Source organism: Erpetoichthys calabaricus, chromosome 4 (assembly GCF_900747795.2).
Source record: "Erpetoichthys calabaricus chromosome 4, fErpCal1.3, whole genome shotgun sequence".
NCBI lineage: Eukaryota > Metazoa > Chordata > Cladistia > Polypteriformes > Polypteridae > Erpetoichthys > Erpetoichthys calabaricus.
The window spans coordinates 290,846,979-290,870,872 of NC_041397.2; the positions used below are offsets into that span (position 1 = coordinate 290,846,979).

Sequence of the window (23,894 nt, forward strand, 5' to 3'; positions counted from 1 at the left end):
GACAGTGGGGAAGTTCCACTGCTTTTGGTTCCAAATTTTGTTTTCACTTCTTGTACTGATCATTCCCTTGAGTGTGCTTTAAGCCACATTTTAAAGCAAGCAAAAATGCAAGTCATAAAGGACTATTAAAACTTACCTGCTTACATAAAGTACTGTTTGTTTCCCAACTAGATTAATTTTAACATTAAATCCAGTCACAAAACGCCAAATGATCTCAGCCAAACATTTACACTGAAGCAATAGCCAGGATATACTCTGATTTCGCTTAACATTTCAAGACTCACCTCTTTCATAATTCGGATACGGGTACGGACTTCTTCCTCAACTCCTTTAATTTTGCTCAAAGCGTGTTCGTGTTTAAGAACCAAAGACTCCCGAAGCAACAGCTTCTGTTCCCGTTCATGCAGCTGCAGGGCAAACTCTTGCTGGGCAGCACTTTCTAGCTGGTAAAAAACAGAAAAAGATTAGATTATTATTTGCTAATTTCCACTATTATCATAAAATAAAGATATATTTCATCATAAGCACAAGAAAGGGCAGAAACTGGTCACAAACAACCTTCAGCAACTTCAATGCGGAGTGGTGGCTCTGAGGCTAGGGATCCGCACTGGCAATTGGAAGGTTGCCGGATCGAATTCCGTAAATACCAAAAGGGACTCTGCTCTGTTGAGCCCTTGAGCAAGGCCCTTAACCTGCAATTGCCGAGCGCTTTGGTTAGTGAGAATTATTATTAAGTATTTTTCCACCATGCAAACTTTCCAGAACCACTGTGTTCCTGTAAAATGCAAGCCCTGAAAATGTAGTGGTCCCTGGACACTTTCATGTTGCACTCCCACCACATAACAGGAACTGTAACCTTTACACAAATATATGATGTTCAAAGATGAATATATATGAAGTCCAAACTACTAATAGATTTGTAAGATGGTGCAATGCTTGGGGGTGACCAATCACAAATTGGCCCTTGTTGAAGGCATTCTTATCCTTACGCTTGCCCATTTATTCCCCCACTTCCAAACACACTGACTTCAAGAGCTGAGTGCTTACTTGCTGTCAAATATGTCCCTCCCCTTGACAGCTACCACTGTAAATAGATAATACATGTTATTCAGTGAATACTGATCTCAATTTGCATTCCATCTCTCTTACAAATGTTCAGATTGTTAGTGAAACCACATTGGTTTTAAACACACATACACCTAACTTATCTGCAATGAAAATATGTACAGGAGTAAATGAAATTCTTTAACTAGTAAGATCAATACCTGCCCAGGATATCTCGTTTAAAAACGATATTATGCAGATGCTTTAGATACCTTATTACATTTTCATCTGTAAGGCAAGACGACAAGCACTAGCACATAGAGATTGAGACAATCTAAAGTGAAGTACAGTAATCCCTCCTCCATCGTGGGGGTTGCGTTCCAGAGCCACCCGCGAAATAAGAAAATCCGCGAAGTAGAAACCATATGTTTATATGGTTATTTTTATATTGTCATGCTTGGGTCACAGATTTGCACAGAAACACAGGAGGTTGTAGAGAGACAGGAACGTTATTCAAACACTGCAAACAAACATTTGTCTCTTTTTCAAAAGTTTAAACTGTGCTCCATGACAAGACAGAGATGACAGTTCCGTCTCACAATTAAAAGAATGCAAACATATCTTCCTCTTCAAAGGAAACAGAGAGTAAAGCAAACAAATCAATAGGGCTGTTTGGCTCTTAAGTATGCGAAGCACCGCCGGTACAAAGCTGTTGAAGGCGGCAGCTCACACCCCCTCCGTCAGGAGCAGGGAGAGAGAGAGAGAGAAACAAAGTCAAAAATCAATACATGCACATTGAGCTTTTAAGTAAGCGAAGCACCGTGCAGCATACTTAAAAGCTGCACACAGAAGGTAGCAACGTGAAGATAATCTTTCAGCATTTTTAGACGAGCGTCCGTATCGTCTAGGTGTGCGAACAGCCCCCCTGCTCACACCCCCTACGTCAGGATCACAGATAGTCAGCGCAAGAGAGAGAGAGAGAAAAGTAAGTTGGGTAGCTTCTCAGCCATCTGCCAATAGCGTCCCTTGTATGAAATCAACTGGGCAAACCAACTGAGGAAGCATGTACCAGAAATTAAAAGACCTATTGTCCTCAGAAACCCGTGAAGCAGCGAAAAATCAGCGATATATATTTAAATATGCTTACATATAAAATCCGCGATAGAGTGAAGCCGCGAAAGGCGAAGCGCGATATAGCGAGGGATCACTGTACTTCAGAGATGGTGCAGAAATATCTTCAGTAACAATTACTATGTCATTGGCCCAAGACAAGCCATCTTTCTTCCATTTGCATTTCTAGATCTATATTTAAAATATTTCTTTAACCATGGACTAAAGGGAATTTACACCCTCTCTTACTGTATCAGCCCTCTGTTTTCATTTAACAAATCATGCAAAATATGATTACCAAAAAAAGGACCCAAATACACATATGCATTCCCTTACCTCATATGAGAAATGTCATATATAAAAGCCAATGAGGCAGCTGAGTACCTAATAATCATACAATTTCTTACCTGGGTTAATCAGATGACCACCAATGGTAATTTACAAATTTAGAAATGAATTGCAAAAGGAAGATGAAATCCTGTTGACAAAATTTCAGAGGATCAAGGAACTCTTGAACAAGCATTTCTATTCTACATACATAAAACCTTGTATTTTGTCTAAATGTAATTCAGTGGTTTATTTTAACTATGCACTATTTAAACTTTACACTTTGGACTAGAATTCATGCTGGCACAAACATAAACCAGAGGTCAGTTTTAGATAGGGAGTCAGTCCACAACGGGGCGCGCTCGCTCAAATAAATCGATATGTTGCTTAAAAATGTTTATCTTTGCACTGGGAGAGGAAATTGAAGCCTAAAAAAATTGTCAATTTCGAATTCTGATCATTTAAAAATCAAGGACACCGTCTCCACTATAAATATAGTGAAGAGTGAAACAGAGTTAGGCTTTGCAAAGAATTTCACAAGCAAAAGATGGTATTTTCCAACCAGCAAAATCTGCAACATTACTATATATATTTTCATCAACCTTTTTACCACCTGTACAAAAGCATTGGGGAACTGATTTTGATGCAGAGCAAGGTAAAAGAGCACTTAACCTGTACACATTTCAGGGACACCATTTCTCTGCTATAATCTAATGTGATAGGGCGAGTGGCTGCAAGGAGGTCTTCGAAATTATCTGCTTACATGATCATGTGGGGAAAGTGAGCATAGATGATGTAATGTCTGACCCAAAGTGAGCAGCGCGAGGTGGAACCTGATGTGTAAATGATAATTAGCACATTTAAGTAAGAATTCCACTATATTCTGCACATACCTATGAATACAAAGGCAGCCAATAAGAGCCATGGAAGAACACTGAGGTTTTAGGCAGAGGTATACCCATAGTGCAATAACTCATCATTTTCCTAACTTTACACACAAAACAACTTTAAAAAAAAAAAATAAAGTGCTCAGTCTCACAAAAAACATCAAACTCCACCATTTTAATCCAGAGTAAAACCAAAAATTTTAATTATAATAATGAAAGGATGCACCTTTTGAAGAGCCTCACCTGAAGCTTGTTCCGTATAGCAGACATTTCCTCATAGACCCGTTTCAGCTCTTGTCGGACAGAACCTTGCTCTCCCATAATTCGGGATTCAGATTTCAAGTGACCTCTCTTACCAGACACTTTGACCACCTCTAACAGAGAGCAAAATAAATAGGATTTAAATTACAAACAACAACATCTATTTTATGCTATATGTAATTTCAATAATCTTCTGTCTAAAACCTGAATAATCAGAGTAATTAAACATGGTTAGACATTGCTATCCAACTATTCTTCCACTTCCGAAAGACTACAATGTTAGTCCGACTGTTAACCCATTATGCCCCCAAGGGGTTTTGGCATTACTATGCCTAAATTACATACCTAAAAATAAACTGCTATTATTCCGTTTATATAGTAAAGGAGCTGCAAATACTGTGAAGAGCAGTGAGTACAACCCTCCAAGTTTTTAAAACAAAGTATTTATAGGATTAAAAACCTTTGCTTACACCAAAATTGACTAAATACATCACAAAAATATTGCAGTTTTAAAGATTTCTGTCCAACAAACTGGATTGTACAGCACAAAGCCATGACATTTTATGATGCACAACCCTGGAATCAAGTTTCTTTTGTGTCCCAAAGTGTCAGCTATCATTGCATTGTCATATCCCATAGCATTGCCAAGTTATACTGTTATTTTTTTTTTGATGCATTTTTCTTGCATTTCACATCTGGAATAACCCAAGTACATACATACATACATGCTTACATACATTTTCATACCAGCGGGTTTATCTGAGTGGGGACAATGTCTTTGCTGGCAGCCTTGAACAAGTCCCTAGAGCTAGTCACACACACTACAGACATACACCTAAACTAAAGTTTCTTCATCACTTTTGGGTCACAAGCACATGAGATTTGATCATTGTATAATGTCTCACCCCCACACCACCATGCTTGCTTCTGCAAGGGCATGTTAAAGTGAACACTAACAGAAGCAGAAAAAGAAATATCACACCGCGGTGTTGATACCTTTTGGTGAGAGGTGGGCAAGAGGGGATTATACCATGAACAAGTCACAAGCTAAGTATAAACCCTCAGATGTGATGGATGTAATAAAAGCATGTTATATTTGATCAGCAAAGATTAAATAACTAAAGCTAGTGTTGGTCCTGTTAATTTTCTAATGTTGTATTTGTACACAGGCAGAGCAATAAGAGTCTGATCACTTACATACAATAATCTGAAAACAGCACAACAAAGGCTATTCTATGGGAATTCCGAAATAATGGAGTAATATGTAAATGACAAGATTGATTTAACGCAGGAAGCCTTAAAGTTTGGACAAACATAAAAAAGGAGTCTGTAACATTTAAACTTAATTCATCCATTAAATATTACTTTTTAGTAATTTTTTTTTTTTAACTAGCTCATAACACAAACATAAATCTTACAATGGTAAAGTTAAAAAACCTAATTCTCTGACAACCCAGATTTTAAAAGCATGTTGTTAGAAAAACAGCTTTAAAAACTTTGGTTAAATAAAAACATCATGAAATTATCTAGGAATTCACTAATTCAACAGTACTGGTCATTTTTGCCCCCTAATCATCCCCCGTTTCTAACTGGTTAACTAACTAATTAACTATCTCTCACACCTTCACCGCATAACAGCTATTGTGTGTTGAGCATACTGCCACAAAAATGGTTGCAGTTGCATCATCCAGGTAGGAGGTGGTGGTTGAAGTGGCTCCCCACTGACTATGAAAAGTGCTTTGAGTAGCAAAAAAGGGCTGTATAAATGTAAAGATTATTATTATTATTATTAAAGGGAAAATATCAGTAAGTAATCTTAGATTGAGCACATGGTAAGATAAATCAAGCAGTCTATGATGATAGCATTCTTTATTAAAATCCCCAGATTATACCCAACACCCCAACGTGTTGTTACAAAGTGGGAATCCAAAGGTTTATCACACATTAAAATTCAAGCCCTGCATTGAATTCTGATATTGATTAAAGTCAATACTAATTTACTAAATGATACTTGGGTAACTACTTGATGAATATACTTGTACAGAAGAGACACAATAATGTATACTAGAATAATGGAAATACTTATATAAAAAGCTATTGAATGGGATTTCATTTTTGCTATGGTACTGAATAGGTCTCAAGTACCTGAACATTTCGGTTTGACACAGCTATCCCTACCTACCTATAATCCGGAGTAAGCAGACTATAAAATTACTGGATGGGCATTTATATCATCTACAAACACATAAGATCTTAAACGAAACCATTTATAAGAATGACAGCATATGTGAAAATTCTTGCACATTTTGCAAATTTGTTTATCTAGTGAAGTAGAAAGCAGTAAGGCTTTTATATATGAAGTGAAAAGACCTAATATACAGTACTGTATGTGAAAAAATGTCATTGAAAAGGAAAAACAAATTATGAAAAATACAGAAAGACCAAATGAAAGGTCATCTACAAACCAGTTTCTGTACCCAGCTGAGTGTTCATATCTTGTTCTATTTCAGGACTGGTCTCTGCTTCACTAAGTTCATCGCTTGGTGTATGAACTGAAGTATGAATGCAATTATTAATCTTTTCCAGCCTAAAATAGTACAAAATGATATCATTAAAAAAAAATGTTCAGAGAAATAAAAAAAATTCTACAAAGCTGCCAAACTGTACCTTATGGAGTACACTGCAGTATAAGACACTATAAAAAAGCAAACAACATTATAAAAGTACTGTATGTCTAGAACACCATTAAGTATTTTGGATGGCTGTTATACATGATATACATTCATATTTTGAGTTTCTTACACTCTGTTTTAATAAATACTGATATTCAGATACTTACAGAAGATGATTGTTTAAAAAACAAGAAACTGAACTATCAACCAGAATGCAAAAAGTTGAAGGGAGGGTAGTAATGCTACAATTATTGCATGCTTCGAAAATATCACTACTGTATCCAGACAATGTCTGCAATATGAAATGACAATGCATTCTTATTTGATGACATTTTAACATATTTTATTGTCACAGAGATGTATGTTTGATCCTAGATAAATTGCTCAAAAAATATGTTAATATGTTCTTGTTTGTGTAATCTTTAGCAGGAAAGGCTAATGTTGGCCTTATGGAAGTACAGCCATGTGAAAAAGTAAGTCCACCCCATTACATGTCATGATGATTACTTCTAAGGAATTATGATCTGGCATATACTTTTCTGAAATACAGTATTTATTTGGTAATTTCAAATTAAAATTTTCTGGTAGAATCATCTTTACAAAGTGAAATAAAATGTGACTTTATTGGACTCCCACTCATCGGTATTATCAGACTTTTATCTTTCAGATTACTTTAAATAAATCTACCAGATGATTACTTTATTCAGCTAAGGTGTCAGGTATGCAGATTTCTCTCCACCAATTTTGTTTTCTTTTTCTTAATTTAAAGCAAATTCCTGTTTTTTTAACAAATAAATTTCATATTTAACTGGACAGCTTCTTTGCCATAGTCTCAGAATTAAAAAAACAAAAAAAAAAAAAAACAAAATGCTGTCTACTTTTTTATGTTCAGAAAGTTAACATTTTTAGTGCACGTTTCTATTAGGTTTCTACATTCCTTTTAATTTAATTCACTTGCTTTTTAAGAACTTTAAAAATTCTTACACAGCAGCCAACTGCACCTGAAGTGCAAATAAAAGATGGAATAGTGAAGGGTTCAACACTGGTTTCTCGAAACAGACTCACCGACATTCTCCGCTGTCAGTAAATCTAGTGTTAATTCTCTTGTATAATTTATCTTTGATCCTGATGGAGAACAGGTGCAACCAGTTTCCTCTTAAAATGTTGGAGTGAAAAGGGGCAAAGACAGGGGACGTGCACAAATAAAAGGAAAACAGCAGTGACTGGCTACAGGAATCCCCATATTTCTAAGCTTACTTAAATAACGACTTACCGATCAGAATTATGCCGGACGATCCTGAAGAGATCGCTTAATGTTTTGTTGTAATGTTTTAGTTCACTGTAGCTAAGGCCACATGTAGGAGGTTTGATCGCTGGTGCCACCACTTTCATTTCTGACCAACATTCTACAAAATTAAAACAAAAGAATACAAATAATAGATATGTACACTTCACGATTTTGAACAGAGACAGAGTAAGAAATACATACATTAACAAATGCAGAAGATAACCTTTTTTTTTTGTATGTAACCCTTGTGCAATTAATTTAGTGCTTTAACTGGCTCTCATACATTAACTCAGTAAACAAAGTTCAGTAAGACTGACTTATCTAATGGACATTACCACATACTGAAGCACTACTGCAATTTCCACCAGTGGAAAAATTCTCTTGGTGGGCCATTAACTTCCCATCTTCAACTGAAGATATCCTGGATGAATCATCTCCAAATGCTAAAACCACCTCAACAGAAGAATCCTCATGAACTATAGGGCAGCAGCTTTAAATATTAATTTAATAAATATCAACCTAAGGTACTTTACAAGTACAGATAAAATGTTAATGCTGACTGTCACATACTTTTCTATGCTGCAAATAATACACATGGGCATGCTCAAGGAACAGCTGCTATCCCCACTGCAGTCTTGTACTCACTAGCAAATGTGGGCACCTGTGTCTGACTGCTTAAAGCCTGAGGATGCCAATTAATGTGTAGCGGGGCCACATAGTGTTTAAATGTCAGTTCTGAGTGAGTCTCGTTTCATTGTCCCGTTTACTGTTTATGTGCATCAGTTAATGCCGTCCCCGAAAAGGGGGGACGGATGATGGAAGGAGACCACAGCCGCAAACCTGGAAAACACCTGTTTACAATCAATCAATCCCAGCCGTCACAGGACTATATAAGCCAGCAGGAAGAGAAGGAAGAGAGAGGAGAGAAGGAGATTTTTCATTCACGACCACGAGCTAACTGTTCCAGTTATTGTCCACATCGCGCTTATCCATCCAGTTTGTTTTTCCATCTGCCGGATTTATTTCAAGGACCTCACCACGAGAGACCCCGGGGTAGGACTTAATCATCCACCACACACACGAGGATTCACGGTGAGGCTGTTCCATTTTTTCCGGGGAGAATCAAACATCGCAATTTCACTAATTCAGTCATCCGCTTTCAGGACAGTTTCTTTATTACCGGACTCACGTTCTCATTCATTTTCAGTTTATCATTCATTGTTATTCGTGTTGTGTGTTTATTTGTTACAGGGACAAGGGAGGGTTTTTGTTGTGTATATATATATATTTTTGGTGGTGTCTTTGTTGGGGTGGAGGGATATTTATATTTATATATATGTTTCTGTTTTTTGCATGTCATTTTACTAAATACATTTAATCCGTTTAAATTTTACATCCTGTTTTTGTGTGCTTATATTTTTCACCGTCGATTGTGGGGGGGGAAAAGTTTAATTGGTAAGAAGTACGGCTTGATAGTTAGATCATTTCTCAGTAAATTATCCAGGCCACTGGTCTTGGAGGTGTAGCTGCCGGCTGGGTAAAAGGGGTCGGCCGTTACAAATGATCCTTCAGCACATTACATAAGCTCTGTTTGGGAGGGAATGTCAAACTTGATGACTGCATTTGCCGATCTTGACACTGGAGGATGTCAGATTACACAACAAAGTATTGCAAACTTGCCCCTTTTTATGACAACCAAAAACGTGCTGCCTGACTGTGCTGGCACCCATGCTAAGACTTTACAGGTACAGGGTGTCCCACTCGGGAGTACAACTTTAAAAATGCGAATTACTCTGCAACGCGTGCATGTATCATCATGCAACAAGGTTCAAAATATTCCTTATTTAATGAAGAATTGATTCTGTGTCATAAAGAGGCGGGCACTATAGCGGGCGCTGCTACGGGGCAACGTGCCATACCTCTCATGCCAGTATGGAAGAGATCCGATCGTTTTTTGGAGACAGGGTGATCTCGAAAGGTTTGTGGCCACCTCGATCGCCCGATTTAACTCCCCCAGATTTTTTTCTATGGGGATATTTAAAGGGCAAGGTTTATGCAAGCAAACCCAGGACCATTGAACAACTGAAAGCAAACATCGAGCGTGAAATTGTTTCCATCGACAGCGACATGTTGCAGAGGACATTCTAAAATATGGAGTGTCGCTTTTCCTTGTGTGCGGACGTTGGGGAGGACATTTTCAGCACCTTTTGTAATGTGGACTTGTTTTCCACTAAATACAGGTATGTTCAGTTCTTACAACTCGCCTTTACGTTAACGCGTTCGCAAGTAATTTGCATTTTTAAAGTTGTACTCCCGAGTGGGACACCCTATATTACAAATTCAGCTGCAAACTCCACCCTTTCTTTTAACTTTTTCAGTTCTGTTATGGTATATACCGTAAAACACAAGAAAGACTCATTTCTTTTATGTTTGTCAGATCCAAAATACCAGTATTCCTTATACCTTGTAGCTGTGTTATGCACATTGCATTTCTGAGTGAATGAAAATTGGTTGTCCTCTCTCACATGTACACATGCCCACTCCTTCAACTTAAGGCAAAAATCAAACCTGTTTGACTTTATCAGGCGAGTCACAGACTGGGTGACCAGAGTGAGTATGCCAGACAGAAAACTGATGGTCAATGGAGCATGCTTCCACTTTAAGTAAATATAGTCGTTGAAATAATAAAAAAAATGCAAGCCTGGTTCGTAATTGAAGTAAAATCCTGCAGTACTTCTTTATATTCCCTGCTTTGTGCCCCAATAAATGCAAGGTATCAGCAATATACTAATAACCCAATTGTGCTTCATTCAGAATATGGAACCAATGTAGAAAGCATTTTAAGATGGAGAAGCTTTTATCTGTGGCACCTTTGCAAGAGAACCACCTCTTTCAACCCTCGCAAACATATGCAGTTTTTAATATCTGGAAAAGATTTGGGATTAAATTTCTCAGAGATCTTTATATAGACGATATCTCTGCATCCTACGAACAATTACATTCCAAATTTAACTTTCCAGCTACACATTTCTTTCACTATCTTCAAATTAGGAACTTTGTTAAACAGAACCTGCCTGATTTTCCTCATCTTGCACCCTCATCCATGCTGGAAAAAATATTCCTCAATTTCAAGGACTTAGACACCATCTCTGCAATATATAAATTATTTTACAGTCCCTCCCTTTCAAAGATCCAAGAGGACAATGGGAAAAAGATTTCTTAATATATCAGAAAGGGAGTGGAAAGTAGCAATGCAGAGAATTCACTTGAGCTCCATATGCGCAAAGCATGCAATTATTCAACTCAAAATTATACAGTATATCAAGTACATCTGTCTCGTCTAAAACTGCCCAAAATGTTTCCAGGGCAAGATGCAACCAGCAAACGTTGCAATCAAGCCTCAGCCTCACTGGGTCACATGTTTTGGGCCTGTGCCAAATTAACATCATTTTGGACCAAAATTTTTAAGTGCCTCTCAGACAGCCTTGAAGTCACAATCCCTCCTAACCTATTAACAGCTGTGTTTGGTGTTCTTCCAGATGGGTTTAAATTGGAGAAGGACAAACAAACGGTGATTGCACTCACTACACTTTTGGCACGCAGACTTATTTTGCTAAACTGGAAGAATCCTAACTCTCCTCTTTTAAGTCAGTGGGTAACAGATGTTTTATACCACTTTAAATTGGAAAAAATCAAATATTCAGTTAGAGGATCTGTACAGAATTTTTTAAAAACCTGGCAGGATATAATCAAAAAAATTTTAGAATAAGCTCTTAAAACACCGAGAAAGTAATTATCTCCGCATTTCTTTTTCCTCTCTATTCGTTTCTACTGGCCAATTAAACTCATCAATGTAGGTATGTTTACAAGCCTTAAATTTTACCCCGTTGGTCATGCGCTCTCTCTCTCAGGGGTGGGGGTCGACTTGTTTCTCAATCCTATTTTTTGTAAAAATTGATCGAATTGTATGAATGATTACAATAAAATTAATAAAATTTAAAAAAAAAATAAAATAAAAAAATGCAGGAAAGGTCATTTAATGTGGCATGGCCTTAAGTAACCGCAAACAGTAACACAGATATGCTGTCAACTTTTTATTATCTTTTAAGAGCTGAATAGCCATCTTTGTAATTATACTCTTTCACATCAACATCATTTGTAAGTTTTCTGCTTTGTGGTGTAATTTATTAAATTTTTTTAACCAAAAAGGGTTCATTTCTGCTTTCCATGGAGTACTGCTATAGTACTGCCTTCTTTTGCAGGTTAGTAAGTAGGACTCAAAGGGTTTGCAAGTAGTTTTCCTGCTTCGTTGTCTTATCACATTTTTTGGGAACAACAGAAATAATTTTTGTGCTACCATCACTCCAGCATCAATGGGCACGAGGTGAGAGTCAATCCTGGACAGGCCAGTCACGCTCTATCACTCATCCCCAGGGGCAATTTTTTTTTTTGTAATTTGACAATTAGCAGGCATCCTACCAAGTGCTGTTGTGTGTGTGTGTGTAGAAATGATAGTAAGAAAGGAATGATGTATATTTTGACATTTGAGAGTAGTTAGTGACATTTCCAGTATGCATTCGTACAAAAGGTAAACTTCCATAGTTTATCATCAACATTATCATTGTTAATATGTAGAAGTAGGAAGGAACTCTAAAGTATTAGTAATATATAATTGAAGTTACTGGGTTTTATAATTTTGGCTGCTTGCCTCAGAAAGGTTACAGTAGCAAAGGGAGTCTTGCATCTGGGTCACTGTGCTCTCCTTAGTGTTTATCTTTAAATCTGGATATTCTGGAAAGATTATTTTGGACAAAAAGTTTAATTTGTTATTTTGTTCAACCCACTTATTCAAATTAAAGGTTGCAGAGAGGTAGATACTATTGTAAGAGCACTGACACAAGTCAGGAAATAACCTTTGGCATGGTGGCAGTCCACTGCTGAGCACAATAAGGCCTAAAATCACGTTAATTTTAAACTTGCTAGTCTATCTACCCAATAGTGTTGATCAATGAATTTCGTCAAAATGGTTTTCATAACATATATGCCGTATTTGCCAGTGACCTTGCTCGCCAAATATTTTCTGGGAAGTTTGCAAATCAGCCAGGATAAAGATTTTTTTTCCCCAGCAGCCCATGCCGGTTTGTGAGGTCAGTGTAACATCAAAGAGCTGTATCAGCAATGCCCATGCATACTGCAAGATTTGTTGCCCAATCTGCTTAGATCACGTATACATAATATGCAATGTGCTGCACCTACAATCCAAAACACGCCTATGCCCCTATGAAATAATAACATCAAACCATGTATTACTGTTTACAAGGTATTTCTGTCTTCTACACCAAAGAAAAAAGTACAAAGCAGCATTCGTTTTAAGAGATCAGAAACAAAAAAAAAAACCAGACATTCCAACTGTGTCCAGAGTCAGTACTTTCAACAATGGAATGGGCCTGTCCCATGTGTGCCCCAAGATTGGAAATCTGTGAACACAATGATAGATATATATAAACATTTTTTTTTTTTTACTTATTGCTAGTTTGTGTCATTTGTTATATTTTGTTTGTGGTTATCACTCCGTCTGGATCTTTTGTTGCCTCAGGTAGAGTGGTTAGCACTGCTACTTCACAACTCAGATCACCTTTTATTGGTCAAAATATTTGGTCCAGCATAGTTGGCAGGTGCCTCTGGCCATCAGGGGAAATTACAAACCCTTACACCATTATAATCCACTCAAAACTAGTTCAGGCCCTACTACTCCATTGATTTCAATGTATTTTGCAGAGTTCGAGAAGTTCGTTAACCTTCCTATGAAGCGAAATCTGAGGAGTCTGCTCATCACAACTAGCCAAAATGCAGATACACAGTACACCATCTAATGCAAATTAAACATTTTACACCCAAGATTCAGCAGTTTTGGGTGTTTTTGTTTGACAATTTGGAGACAACCTTTACTATGCACAACATCATCTTCAGTTTTACATACGAGATATATACCTGCCAACCCTTCAGTATTGATTCTTACTTTGTTATGAAAACAGGCTACTTCACCCTGTTATTGTTAGATGCTAAAAGTGAGGTTCAAAAATTGGGTGGTTAGATTTCTTCAGCATTATTGTACTAGTTATGTAACCTGGCCTCACCCAAAATATTTCCTAAGAAAATGGGCCTTGGTTACAATGCTGATTGCTAATCGCATGTATCCAAGGTATTATTTAATCCTGTATACAGTATTTGTTGTTGTTGTTCCTTTACCAGGGGCTAACATTATTAGTTCACAGAAGTTCTTTACTCCTGGATATGCCAAATATAATTGCCCATGAGTAAAACATTTGTGCTGTAGATCAATTTCTGCTTTTCCTACTGACTGACTTTTGTTGATTGTCAATGGAAAACACAAACTTACAAGATTCTGTATTACAGGACGAGTCAAAATCATGTTAACATTTGAATGGCAGAAACAATTTATTCACAAAACATACTTCATATGTGCAAGATGATTTATAGGAATGTCTCAACCTGTTCGCCATCATGTTCAACACATGTACCATATGTGGCACATAAATTGTCCACAAAAATTGTATACATAGCAGTACAATAGTGTTAACATAATTTTGACTCGCCCTGTATTTTGAATTGAAACAGGTAATAATGGGAATTTTGTGTATAAAAATAATTTCACCCTGTAGCACATCCTGTAAAAATGGTATCATCAATCAGATTTGAATGTACCACTTTGATCTGTAAATGTGTACCGTTATAAGGTTTTGGAGTGTTTAGATCAAAAGCAACATACATACTCAATTGTGTTTAACTATAACTTATTACTTAGCATTGATATTTACAGGGTGTACATTTATGTGGCCCAAGGAATAAATTAAGTGTTACAAGCACTGTACAGAAAAGATAACAAGTTACACAACCGTTTAAACTCACCAAGACGTGCTATCACCCTCGGCCTGTGTTGAACCCAGGGCTTGAACTGGGCCAGTATGCTGTACCGACACTTCCCTCTTTCTACTTTGTGAACCTAAGTGTAGCGGTGGTACATTGTGGTCTGATCTCCAAGGGGACACCCTAGTTTTACACAATACTGCATGTATTTCACCACCAAGAGCTCGCCCGGGACCGGGAAACAACCACCAACCTCCCACTATCGAATAAATATTAGTCAAACCATGTATTTTTTTTTTTTTGTTTTTTTTTTTTTTTTAATTTGTTAATTTTTGGTAATAATACTGTAGTGAGTGGGCCATTCTTAGGCACTAAATCCTTTTTCTGTCTCAGTGCAGAGAAATGGAGCTTTGTAGTTCATGCATATGAACGCCACCAGCATAACAGCACCACTGACCAGGCTGAGGGTGCCATTTTATGCAAAACACGAGAAGTAAGAAGAAACCGACTGAATAGGGAGAACTGCGTGTACCCAGTAATGCAATACGGAGAACTGTGTGTACCCAGTGATGCAACTTGCCAAGCAAGTCTTCTTTGTGCTTCGTCAAACTATTTCTTCCACTTTACTTCTGGCCATGGCATTCATTCGAATAAAGCAAATTAAATTAAATACAATTCAATTAAAATCAGTCAAAGCATTTTTGAGACTAAGGAATTCTTTTCTTAGCAGATTTACCTAGTCTTAGATACACCATCCTGTCAGGAAAAAGACCAGATAACGGCATAATGTAAAACAGAATATTTGGAGAAAAACATGGACTAAACAATTTGATTTTAAGTTGAATTACTGTACCCTAAAGATAATTAAAGGGCTGACTACTGCAAGGAAGCAGATGGCCTTTTCTTCAGTTGCAATCTGATAACAGCTCACAGCCCCCAGAAGCTTAAGAAAGATGCAAGACAACACCTGAAGCAGAAGAGCTAAAAATGACTATGTCTAATTCTTCCTTGGCTACTATGTATCCTCTTGGAAAATACTACCGAGTATTTAATTGATTCTTATTAGGAAAGTTAGAGCAATATAATCTATATATTATCCAAAACTGAATATTTAATAATATTATAGTTAAGCCAAGTCACAGATGGGCTCTTTTTTGTCATTGCTCTGTCCTAGGCACTGTAATGAGCATACTGTGCATGCAAAAGTGAATGTCTAAAGTAAATAAACAAAAGTGAGTACATTACAAAAGATGTACAGTAATGACTGGCCAAAGAGTCCAAGAGCTTTGTCTCTGCAAGTGCTTACAGGGGTCTAGAAGTGCCTTGATGTTGTGAAAGCTGTACAGCAAAAGTGTTATTTTTAATAAGTAAGCCAAGGGCCAAGAAGGCAATTACACTAGCTCAAAAAGAACCATCCAACCTCAGGGTAAAGCTTGTCAGTTATAAAAAAAAAAGTCCATCTGATGGAAAAGATTGCCTTTTTATTGAGGCTGCAGATGGAAAATTTCACTGAAAAACTGAAGCCACTTACAGAGGAGGTAGAGGGCCCATGGGATTATCTATCTTAACTTAAATCTCAAAGTGAAACTCTAATAGCAACCAAAGGTGTCAAAACAGTCCACCCATAAAGTTAACTATGATGAAAAAGATTATGGAAAAAGAAAATTCTGGTATATCCTACCAGTATTATCAAGTTAACATTTATCTCCTTGTATTTCATCTTTACTTTTCTTATTTTATTGGCTAGGTTTGATTGCAAGCAATGGCACTGAAATATAGGATGATTAATGACAGTTGCATTTCAAATGATAACGTACATACAAATGAAGCTATTGTTAGAGTTCTACTGTACAAGTATATATATATATATATATATATATATATATATATATATATATATATATATATATATATATATATATATATATATATATATATATAAGAACACTTCAGAAATCTTGGTAACTTATTGTTGGTTAACTTGTGAATTCAGAGAATTAAGTAGTCGAAAAAAAAAATCCCACACCAACATATACATATTGAATAACATCTAAATATAAATGTATACAATACAGTATATTGGGTCAATACTGTTGCTTGATTGTACAAGAGGTGGAGAACTCTGTACAGTGACTGAAATAATGTAATACATTTTTTTGGAATGGCAGAAATGAGCTTCTGTACAAGAAATTTTTGAAAATGTAAAATTACAAATGAAGAAATCGTGTAAACCGTTTACTCAGAAGTGACCCTGAAAAATAAAGCCCAACAGTTATACGGCTGGGTGATGGAGAAGCTTGGGGTAACTGCTGAAATGGTGGGAGGAAAAGAGTGATTTTTTTTTTCTTTTTGGCGCAAAGGGACAGATACAATGAGGTAATGCTGTAGCCAGATAAAACAAATGAAGTGTGCTTGAATGGGATGATGACCTTTCTGCAGTTAACTAGTTTGGCCAACTGTTCCACCGCCTATTTTCTTTCAGGCAGCAGTGAGGATGCTCAATGACTGGGGATGAAGCAAAGTGATTGTTGAGTTTTTGATGACCAAATGTTGATGATGAAACATAAACATAAAATGAAGGTGAATAACAATATTGAAAGCACACCATGTGCAAACTGTACATGAAGGTTATTTTGTCAAATCTTTTTTGCCTCGGAGAAGATCTGAGAAAGAATACAGTGAAATATTTTCCACCAGCAATATGGTAAGGAATGTTTAAGTATTAACTACACAAGCCATATCATTAATATTGAGAACTATAACAACCCAAACACACGTCACACTTGTAACCACTACAGAAAGTCAATCTACAGTAGGTCCTAGAACCTCTGTGGATATTTAAATGACAGAAAGGGTCAGAGAGACGTGGCCAGCCAAATGTATATGAAGAGCAACTATTTTATAGCCATCATAGTTTTGGCAGAGGACTGGTAGGCCTGATGTAACCTAACCTCCTAATGCCTGCACTAAGCATGACGATCCAAGGTCCAAAAAACAAATTCAGCAGTTAAAAATCTTACCAGTGTCAGACAGTTCACCATCAGCTCCAAATCTGTAAGAATTCACTGCAAAGACCTAAGATAAAGAGACAGATGAAAAGTTACTTGAAAAAATAAGGGACAGGTATGTTAAAATGTGTGTGCTACACCAAATAATTACCTGTTAATATCCCTCTATTACATATACCTTTCATTATCAGAGAAACCCCTATTGGTACTGATGTTTAAATCAAGACTGAAGACTCATTTTAACATAGTACATTTATTTGAGCAACTACGGCTCATACTTTATTTTAATAACTCTGAATTCTTACGGTTGGCTTTTGTTGAGCCTATCAGTTTCTTCCTCTACCTGTGATGGCACTTAGCAGCACTGCTACTTTCACCTGACTTTGAAACAGACCCATAGCAATACCAGTAAGAGACCCAAGATTAAACATTACCCAAGGGGAAATAGAGTTTTTTTACAGAAGCCCAAGAAATAAATAGTACAGGTGCTGGTCATAAAATTAGAATATCATGACAAAGTTGATTTATTTCAGTAATTCCATTCAAAAAGTGAAACTTGTATATTAGATTCATTCATTACACACAGACTGATGTATTTCAAATGTTTATTTCTTTTAATGTTGATGATTATAACTGACAACTAATGAAAGTCCCAAATTCAGTATCTCGGAAAATTAGAATATCAATTAAGACCAATGCAAAAAAAAAAAAAGATTTTTAGAAATGTTGGCCAACTGAAAGGTATAAACATGAAAAGTATGAGCATGTACAGCACTCGATATTTAGCTGGCGCTCCTTTGGCCTGGATTACTGCAGCAATGTAGCGTGTCATGGAGTCGATCAGTCTGTGGCACAGCTGAGGTGTTATGAGAGCCCATGTTGCTCTGATAGTGGACTTCAGCTCTTCTGAATTGTTGGGTCTGGCGTATTGCATCTTCCTCTTCACAATACCCCATAGATTTTCTATGGGGTTAAGGTCAGGCGAGTTTGCTGGCCAATCAAGAACAGGGATTCCATGGTCCTTAAACCAGGTACTGGTAGCTTTGGCACTGTGTGCAGGTGCCAGATCCTGTTGGAAAATGAAATCTGCATCTCCATAAAGTTCGTCAGCAGCAGGAAGCATGAAGTGCTCTAAAACTTCCTGGTAGATGGCTGTGTTGACCTTGGACCTCAGAAAACACAATGGACCAACACCAGCAGATGACATGGCACCCCAAACCATCACTGACTGTGGAAACTTTACACTGGACCTCACGCAACGTGGATTCTGTGCCTCTCCTCTCTTCCTTCAGACTCTGGGACCTTGATTTCCAAAGGAAATGCAAAATTTACTTTCATCAGAGAACATAACTTTGGACCACTCAGCAGCAGTCCAAAGGCGAGACGCTTCTGACGCTGTCTCTTGTTCAAGAGTGGCTTGACACAAGGAATGCGACAGCTGAAACCCATGTCTTGCATACGTCTGTGCGTGGTGGTTCTTGAAGCACTGACTCCAGCTGTAGTCCACTCTTTGTGAATGGGTTTTGTTTCACAATCCTCTCCAGGGTGCGGTTATCCCTATTGCTTGTACACTTTTTTCTACCACATCTTGTCCTTCCCTTCGCCTCTCTATGAATGTGCTTGGACACAGAGCTCTGTGAACAGCCAGCCTCTTTAGCAATGACCTTTTGTGTCTTGCCCTCCTTGTGCAAAGTGTCAATGGTCGTCTTTTGGACAACTGTCAAGTCAGCAGTCTTCCCCATGATTGTGTAGCCTACAGAACGAGACTGAGAGACCATTTAAAGGCTTTTGAGTTAATTAGCTGATTAGAGTGTGGCACCAGGTGTCTTCAATATTGAACCTTTTCACAATATTCTAATTTTGCGAGATACTGAATTTGGGACTTTCATTAGTTGTCAGTTATAATCATCAACATTAAAAGAAATAAAACATTTGAAATACATCAGTCTGTGTGTAATGAATGAATCTAATATACAAGTTTCACTTTTTGAATGGAATTACTGAAATAAATCAACTTTGTCATGATATTCTAATTTTATGACCAGCACCTGTATAACAAACCACTACCAGCACCACCTTAAACACACATAATTACAAAGAAAGAAAAAACAAAAAATAAACATACACTTCTGATTAGGTTAAACATAAAAACAGTAGTCACAGTTGATAGTGAGGCTTTATACAGGCATACTGCCATTGGTATAAAGGAGCCAAAGCAGTATTTCTCAAAACATAATCCTTACAGTGCTTCCAGCTTTGTCCAAATTGGAACAAGCCTTGTCGAGCAGAGCAGACCTAAAATTGTGTAGAGCACTACAATCATTGGTCAACAGGGAAACTGCAGTGGATCCAGGTTCTTTCATAACAGGACTCAGATGCACTGGACATTTTGTTATAGTATAATTACAACAGTGTGCATCAATAACCTCATTTAAACATACCATAAAGTCTATCTTAAAAAAAAAAAAAAAACACCCACAATATGACAGGGTGCCTCGAGAGGAGCTGTGGTATTGTATGAGGAACCTGGGAGTGGCAGAGAAGGATGTAAGAGTTGTACAGGATATGTACGAGGGAAATGTGAGTGACAGTCGTGAGGTCTGCAGTAGGAGTGACAAGTGCGATCAAGGTGGAGGTGGGATTACATTAGGGATCGGCGCTGAGACCTTTCTTATTTGCAATGGTGATGGACAGGTTGACAGATGAGATTACACAGGAGTCTAATGATGTTTGCTGATGACATTGTGATCTGTAGCGAGAGTACAGAGACCCTGGAGAGGTGGAGATATGCTCTAGAGAGGAGAGGAATGAAGGTCAGTAGGAACAAGACAGAATATACATGTGTGAATGAGAGGGAGGTCAGTGGAATGGTGAGGATGCAGGGAGTAGAGTTGGTGAAGGTTGGTCGGGTTCAAATACTTGGGATCAACAGTACAGAGTAAAGGAGAGTGTGGAAGAGAGGCGAAAAAGAGAGTGCAGGCAGGGTGGAATGGGTAGAGAAGAGTGTCAGGAGTGATTTGTGACAGATGGATACCAGCAAGAGTGAAAGGGAAGGTCTACAGGACAGTAGTGAGACCAGCTATGTTATATGGGTTGGAGACGGTGGCTCTGACCAGAAAGCAGGAGACAGAGCTGGAGGTAGAAGAGTTAAAGATGCTAAGATTTGCATTGGGTGTGACAAGGATGGACAGGATTAGAAATGAGGACATTAGAGGGTCAGCTCAAGTTGGACGGTTGAGAGACAAAGTCAGAGAGGTGAGATTGCGTTGGTTTGGACATGTGCAGAGGAGAGATGTTGAGTATATTGGGAGAAGGATGCTAAGGATAGAGCTGCCAGGGAAGAGGAAAAGAGGAAGGTTTATGGATATGGTGAGAGGGGACATGCAGGTGATAAGTGTGACAGAGCAAGATGCAGAGGACAGAAAGATATGGAAGAAGATGACCCACTGTGGCGACACCTAACGGGAGCAGCCAAAAGAAGAACAAGAAGATTTAGCAGGTCTACAGGTGAGCAAGGAGCACAAACACTGTGTGCTTGTTTTTGAAGGAATCTTATTTTTCAATTCTGAAAATAGAAAGAGAGGTGCTAACCTGAAAGAGGAAAGTAGACCAATGGCATAAAGAACAGCTCCTTCATTTTACGTAAAATAAAACTGACTAGCTCACTGCTGCTAAACACTGAAGTTTATTATGAAACTGTCATAAGAAGTCAAGCAAAATGACCCCTTTAATTGGCTAACTAAAAAGATTACAATATGCAAACTTTCAAGGCAACTCAGGCCCCTTCTTCAGGCAGTTGCCTCGAAAGCTTGCATATTGTACTCTTTTTAGTTAGCCAATAAAAGGGGTCATTTTGCTTGCTTGACTTCTCACTACACTCATAATGGCTAACACGGTTTAACACCCTAGTACTCTGAAACTGTCAGTAAAAGAGTTTTAATTCAATGCTAAAGAGGGTCACCATTTTATCAGATACCACCTTATTGGAGGTGGTTACGGAGAATACTTGGTAGGGGTGAAAGTGCAACATGTCGAGAGTGCCCAACATCAAGTGGTAAAGCACAATGAAAATGGTGAGAAAGAAAGCAGCTCTTCTCAGATGTCTAACAGATGCAATGTCTCTGCTTTGGTGCCAGGAGTTGATGACCAGGAGGCATGATGAAGAGAAAAATTCGGTCAATAAGGGTTGCTTAACAGAATTTCCAGAGGTCTTTGTCAAACATTTTGTATGCTAATATCTTCACAGTTCACTCTGTCATTCACTGTATTTTCTAGAATTCTTGCATGGTATTGCTATTATAGGAGGTCAAAACAACTTTTTTGTTTGTCAAATAGACGAGATAGAAGGCATTTCATACGATGTGTAGCTGCACATTATAATGAGTTATGGGAATATTACTGGCTTACATCAGAAGTGTTTCACTTGTTTCTCTGATGTATCAGGTGGGCGAGTTTTAAAAACTCTAGTAAAGGCTGTAAAAGTACTTGTCAGCATTAAGCAGTAAAGTATAGCTATACGCGAGTTTTGTTATTACTTGTGTGACGGACGACTGGGATACTGGCCCAGTCGGGACACCTGGAGGATGGGAGGTCCAGGTGAAAGACGATACTTCCCCCAGAACATGAGAATGCAGCCTCCCTGGTTTACATCGGGGCCACGGGACTGGAGCTTGGAAGCTCAATACCTGTTGGGGACCATGGCCACCGCCAGGGGGTGCCTGGACAATTCCAGAGTCCTGGACTGCACTCGCAAGTGTAGCAGGAAGATCGTCAGGGAGTCCCTGGAGCACATCCGGGTGAACTATAAAAGTGGCCACCTCACTCCATTCTGGGAGCCGGAGGCGGGAGGCAGAGGACAGAGCTTGCGAGGAGAGCAGTAGAGGTGGCGGAAGACAAAGGAAAAGAAAGGACCAAGTATCTGAGCATTATTGCTGTTGGTTTGTGTATGGTATGTGCTGTTAAAGGACTGTGCATAGTGAAAACAAAATGAAAGCGTGTATTTGGACTTCCGTGTGTCCTGGTGTCTGTCTGCAGTTGGGCTGAATGTTCACACTTGGTATGGTTTTTCTTCCCATTAATGACAGCCAAAGACACAGCACCTGAACACCTGAACACAGACAAAATAGTAGACGTGTTTACTAAAGTTCAACAGAAGAATGAATCATCTTAGCATAATTGTATGATGTCCTGAAATAATGCACTTTTGAAATTCTATGACGTACAGGGCAAGTGTGGCAACAGAAAGGCATTTTAATTCCAGACAACAGAGGTTCCCAAAGTGTGGTGCATGTACCTCTAGGGGTATGTAAAGACTCTCCAAGGGGTACATAAAACACTGTAAAGTTCACAATATAACACTTGTTCACTTGTTCTCCCTCTTTAGTGACTACTTTTAACACATTGAGCTGCACCACGAGTACCTCCTCTAGAGTGTGTAACATGTAACGTAAACTGCAATTCCTCAAAACTGTGGTCTTACTTCAAATGTTCCAACCAACCACTTACTATCTGCATTTGTAAGAAACATGCCACGGACAAGTCATGTTAAATCATCCCTAAAACCAAGGTGCCTAGTTTAGCCAAAAAAAACAATACTAATTCAGAAACAAAACGGACTGGTGCTTGAAATCAGCTAAAACTAAATCTTCTAGAGCAGGGGTAGGCAACGTCGGTCCTGGAGTGCCACAGTATGTGCAGGTTTTTGTTCCAACCCAGTTCCTTAACGAGAACTCAATTATTGCTGATGAAGCACATATTGCTTAAGTGACATTTTAATGCTTCATTTTAGTGGTCTCGCTTGTTAAGGTTCTCCAACCTTAATTGCTTATTTCAATCTTAAACTGCTGCATTCAGTGTTTTAATTGCTCCTTATTAGCAATAAGATGTAAAAGACAAAGCAGCCAGCAGTTCTCCAGCTAGCTTTTTTCCAATTACATCTGTGTGTGTTCATCATGCACAGTTTGATTTAATAAAACACTTAACAGAAAAATGTGACAGACTGAAAATGATCTGTTTTAGGCTTCAAATCATTTGGATGATATCCTTGGAAAGGAAAAACATCTACGATATAAAAGCCTTACATTGCACACACTAACAAGCCATAAAATTAAATAAGGTCTGAGATTGGCAATGATTGGTTTCTAATTAAGCAATTGGGTTGAATGAAAACCTGTAGCCACTGCGGCTCACCAGGACCGACATTGCCTACCCCTGTTTTACATCTTATTGCTAATAAGGAGCAATTAAAACACTGAATGCAGCAGTTTAAGATTGAAATAAGCAATTAAGGTTGGAGAACCTTAACAAGCGAGACCACTAAAATGAAGCATTAAAATGTCACTTAAGCAATATGTGCTTCATCAGCAATAATTGAGTTCTCGTTAAGGAACTGGGTTGGAACAAAAACCTG

General features: G+C 38.0%; 1 protein-coding gene across 2 annotated transcripts in view; it reads right to left on the reverse strand.

The window, feature by feature from the left end:
• Positions 1-23,894, reverse strand: part of LOC114650948 (coiled-coil domain-containing protein 138-like) — a 101,230-nt gene that overhangs the window by 72,916 nt on the left and 4,420 nt on the right. For both annotated transcript variants that reach the window (XM_028800899.2, XM_028800900.2), the window contains exons 2-6: positions 17,498-17,552; positions 7,575-7,707; positions 6,095-6,216; positions 3,612-3,742; positions 285-443 (exon numbers count right to left, since the gene is read on the reverse strand). In XM_028800899.2, the coding sequence (XP_028656732.2) occupies positions 285-443; positions 3,612-3,742; positions 6,095-6,216; positions 7,575-7,707; positions 17,498-17,552 (600 nt within the window). The remainder of the gene's footprint in view (positions 1-284; positions 444-3,611; positions 3,743-6,094; positions 6,217-7,574; positions 7,708-17,497; positions 17,553-23,894) is intronic.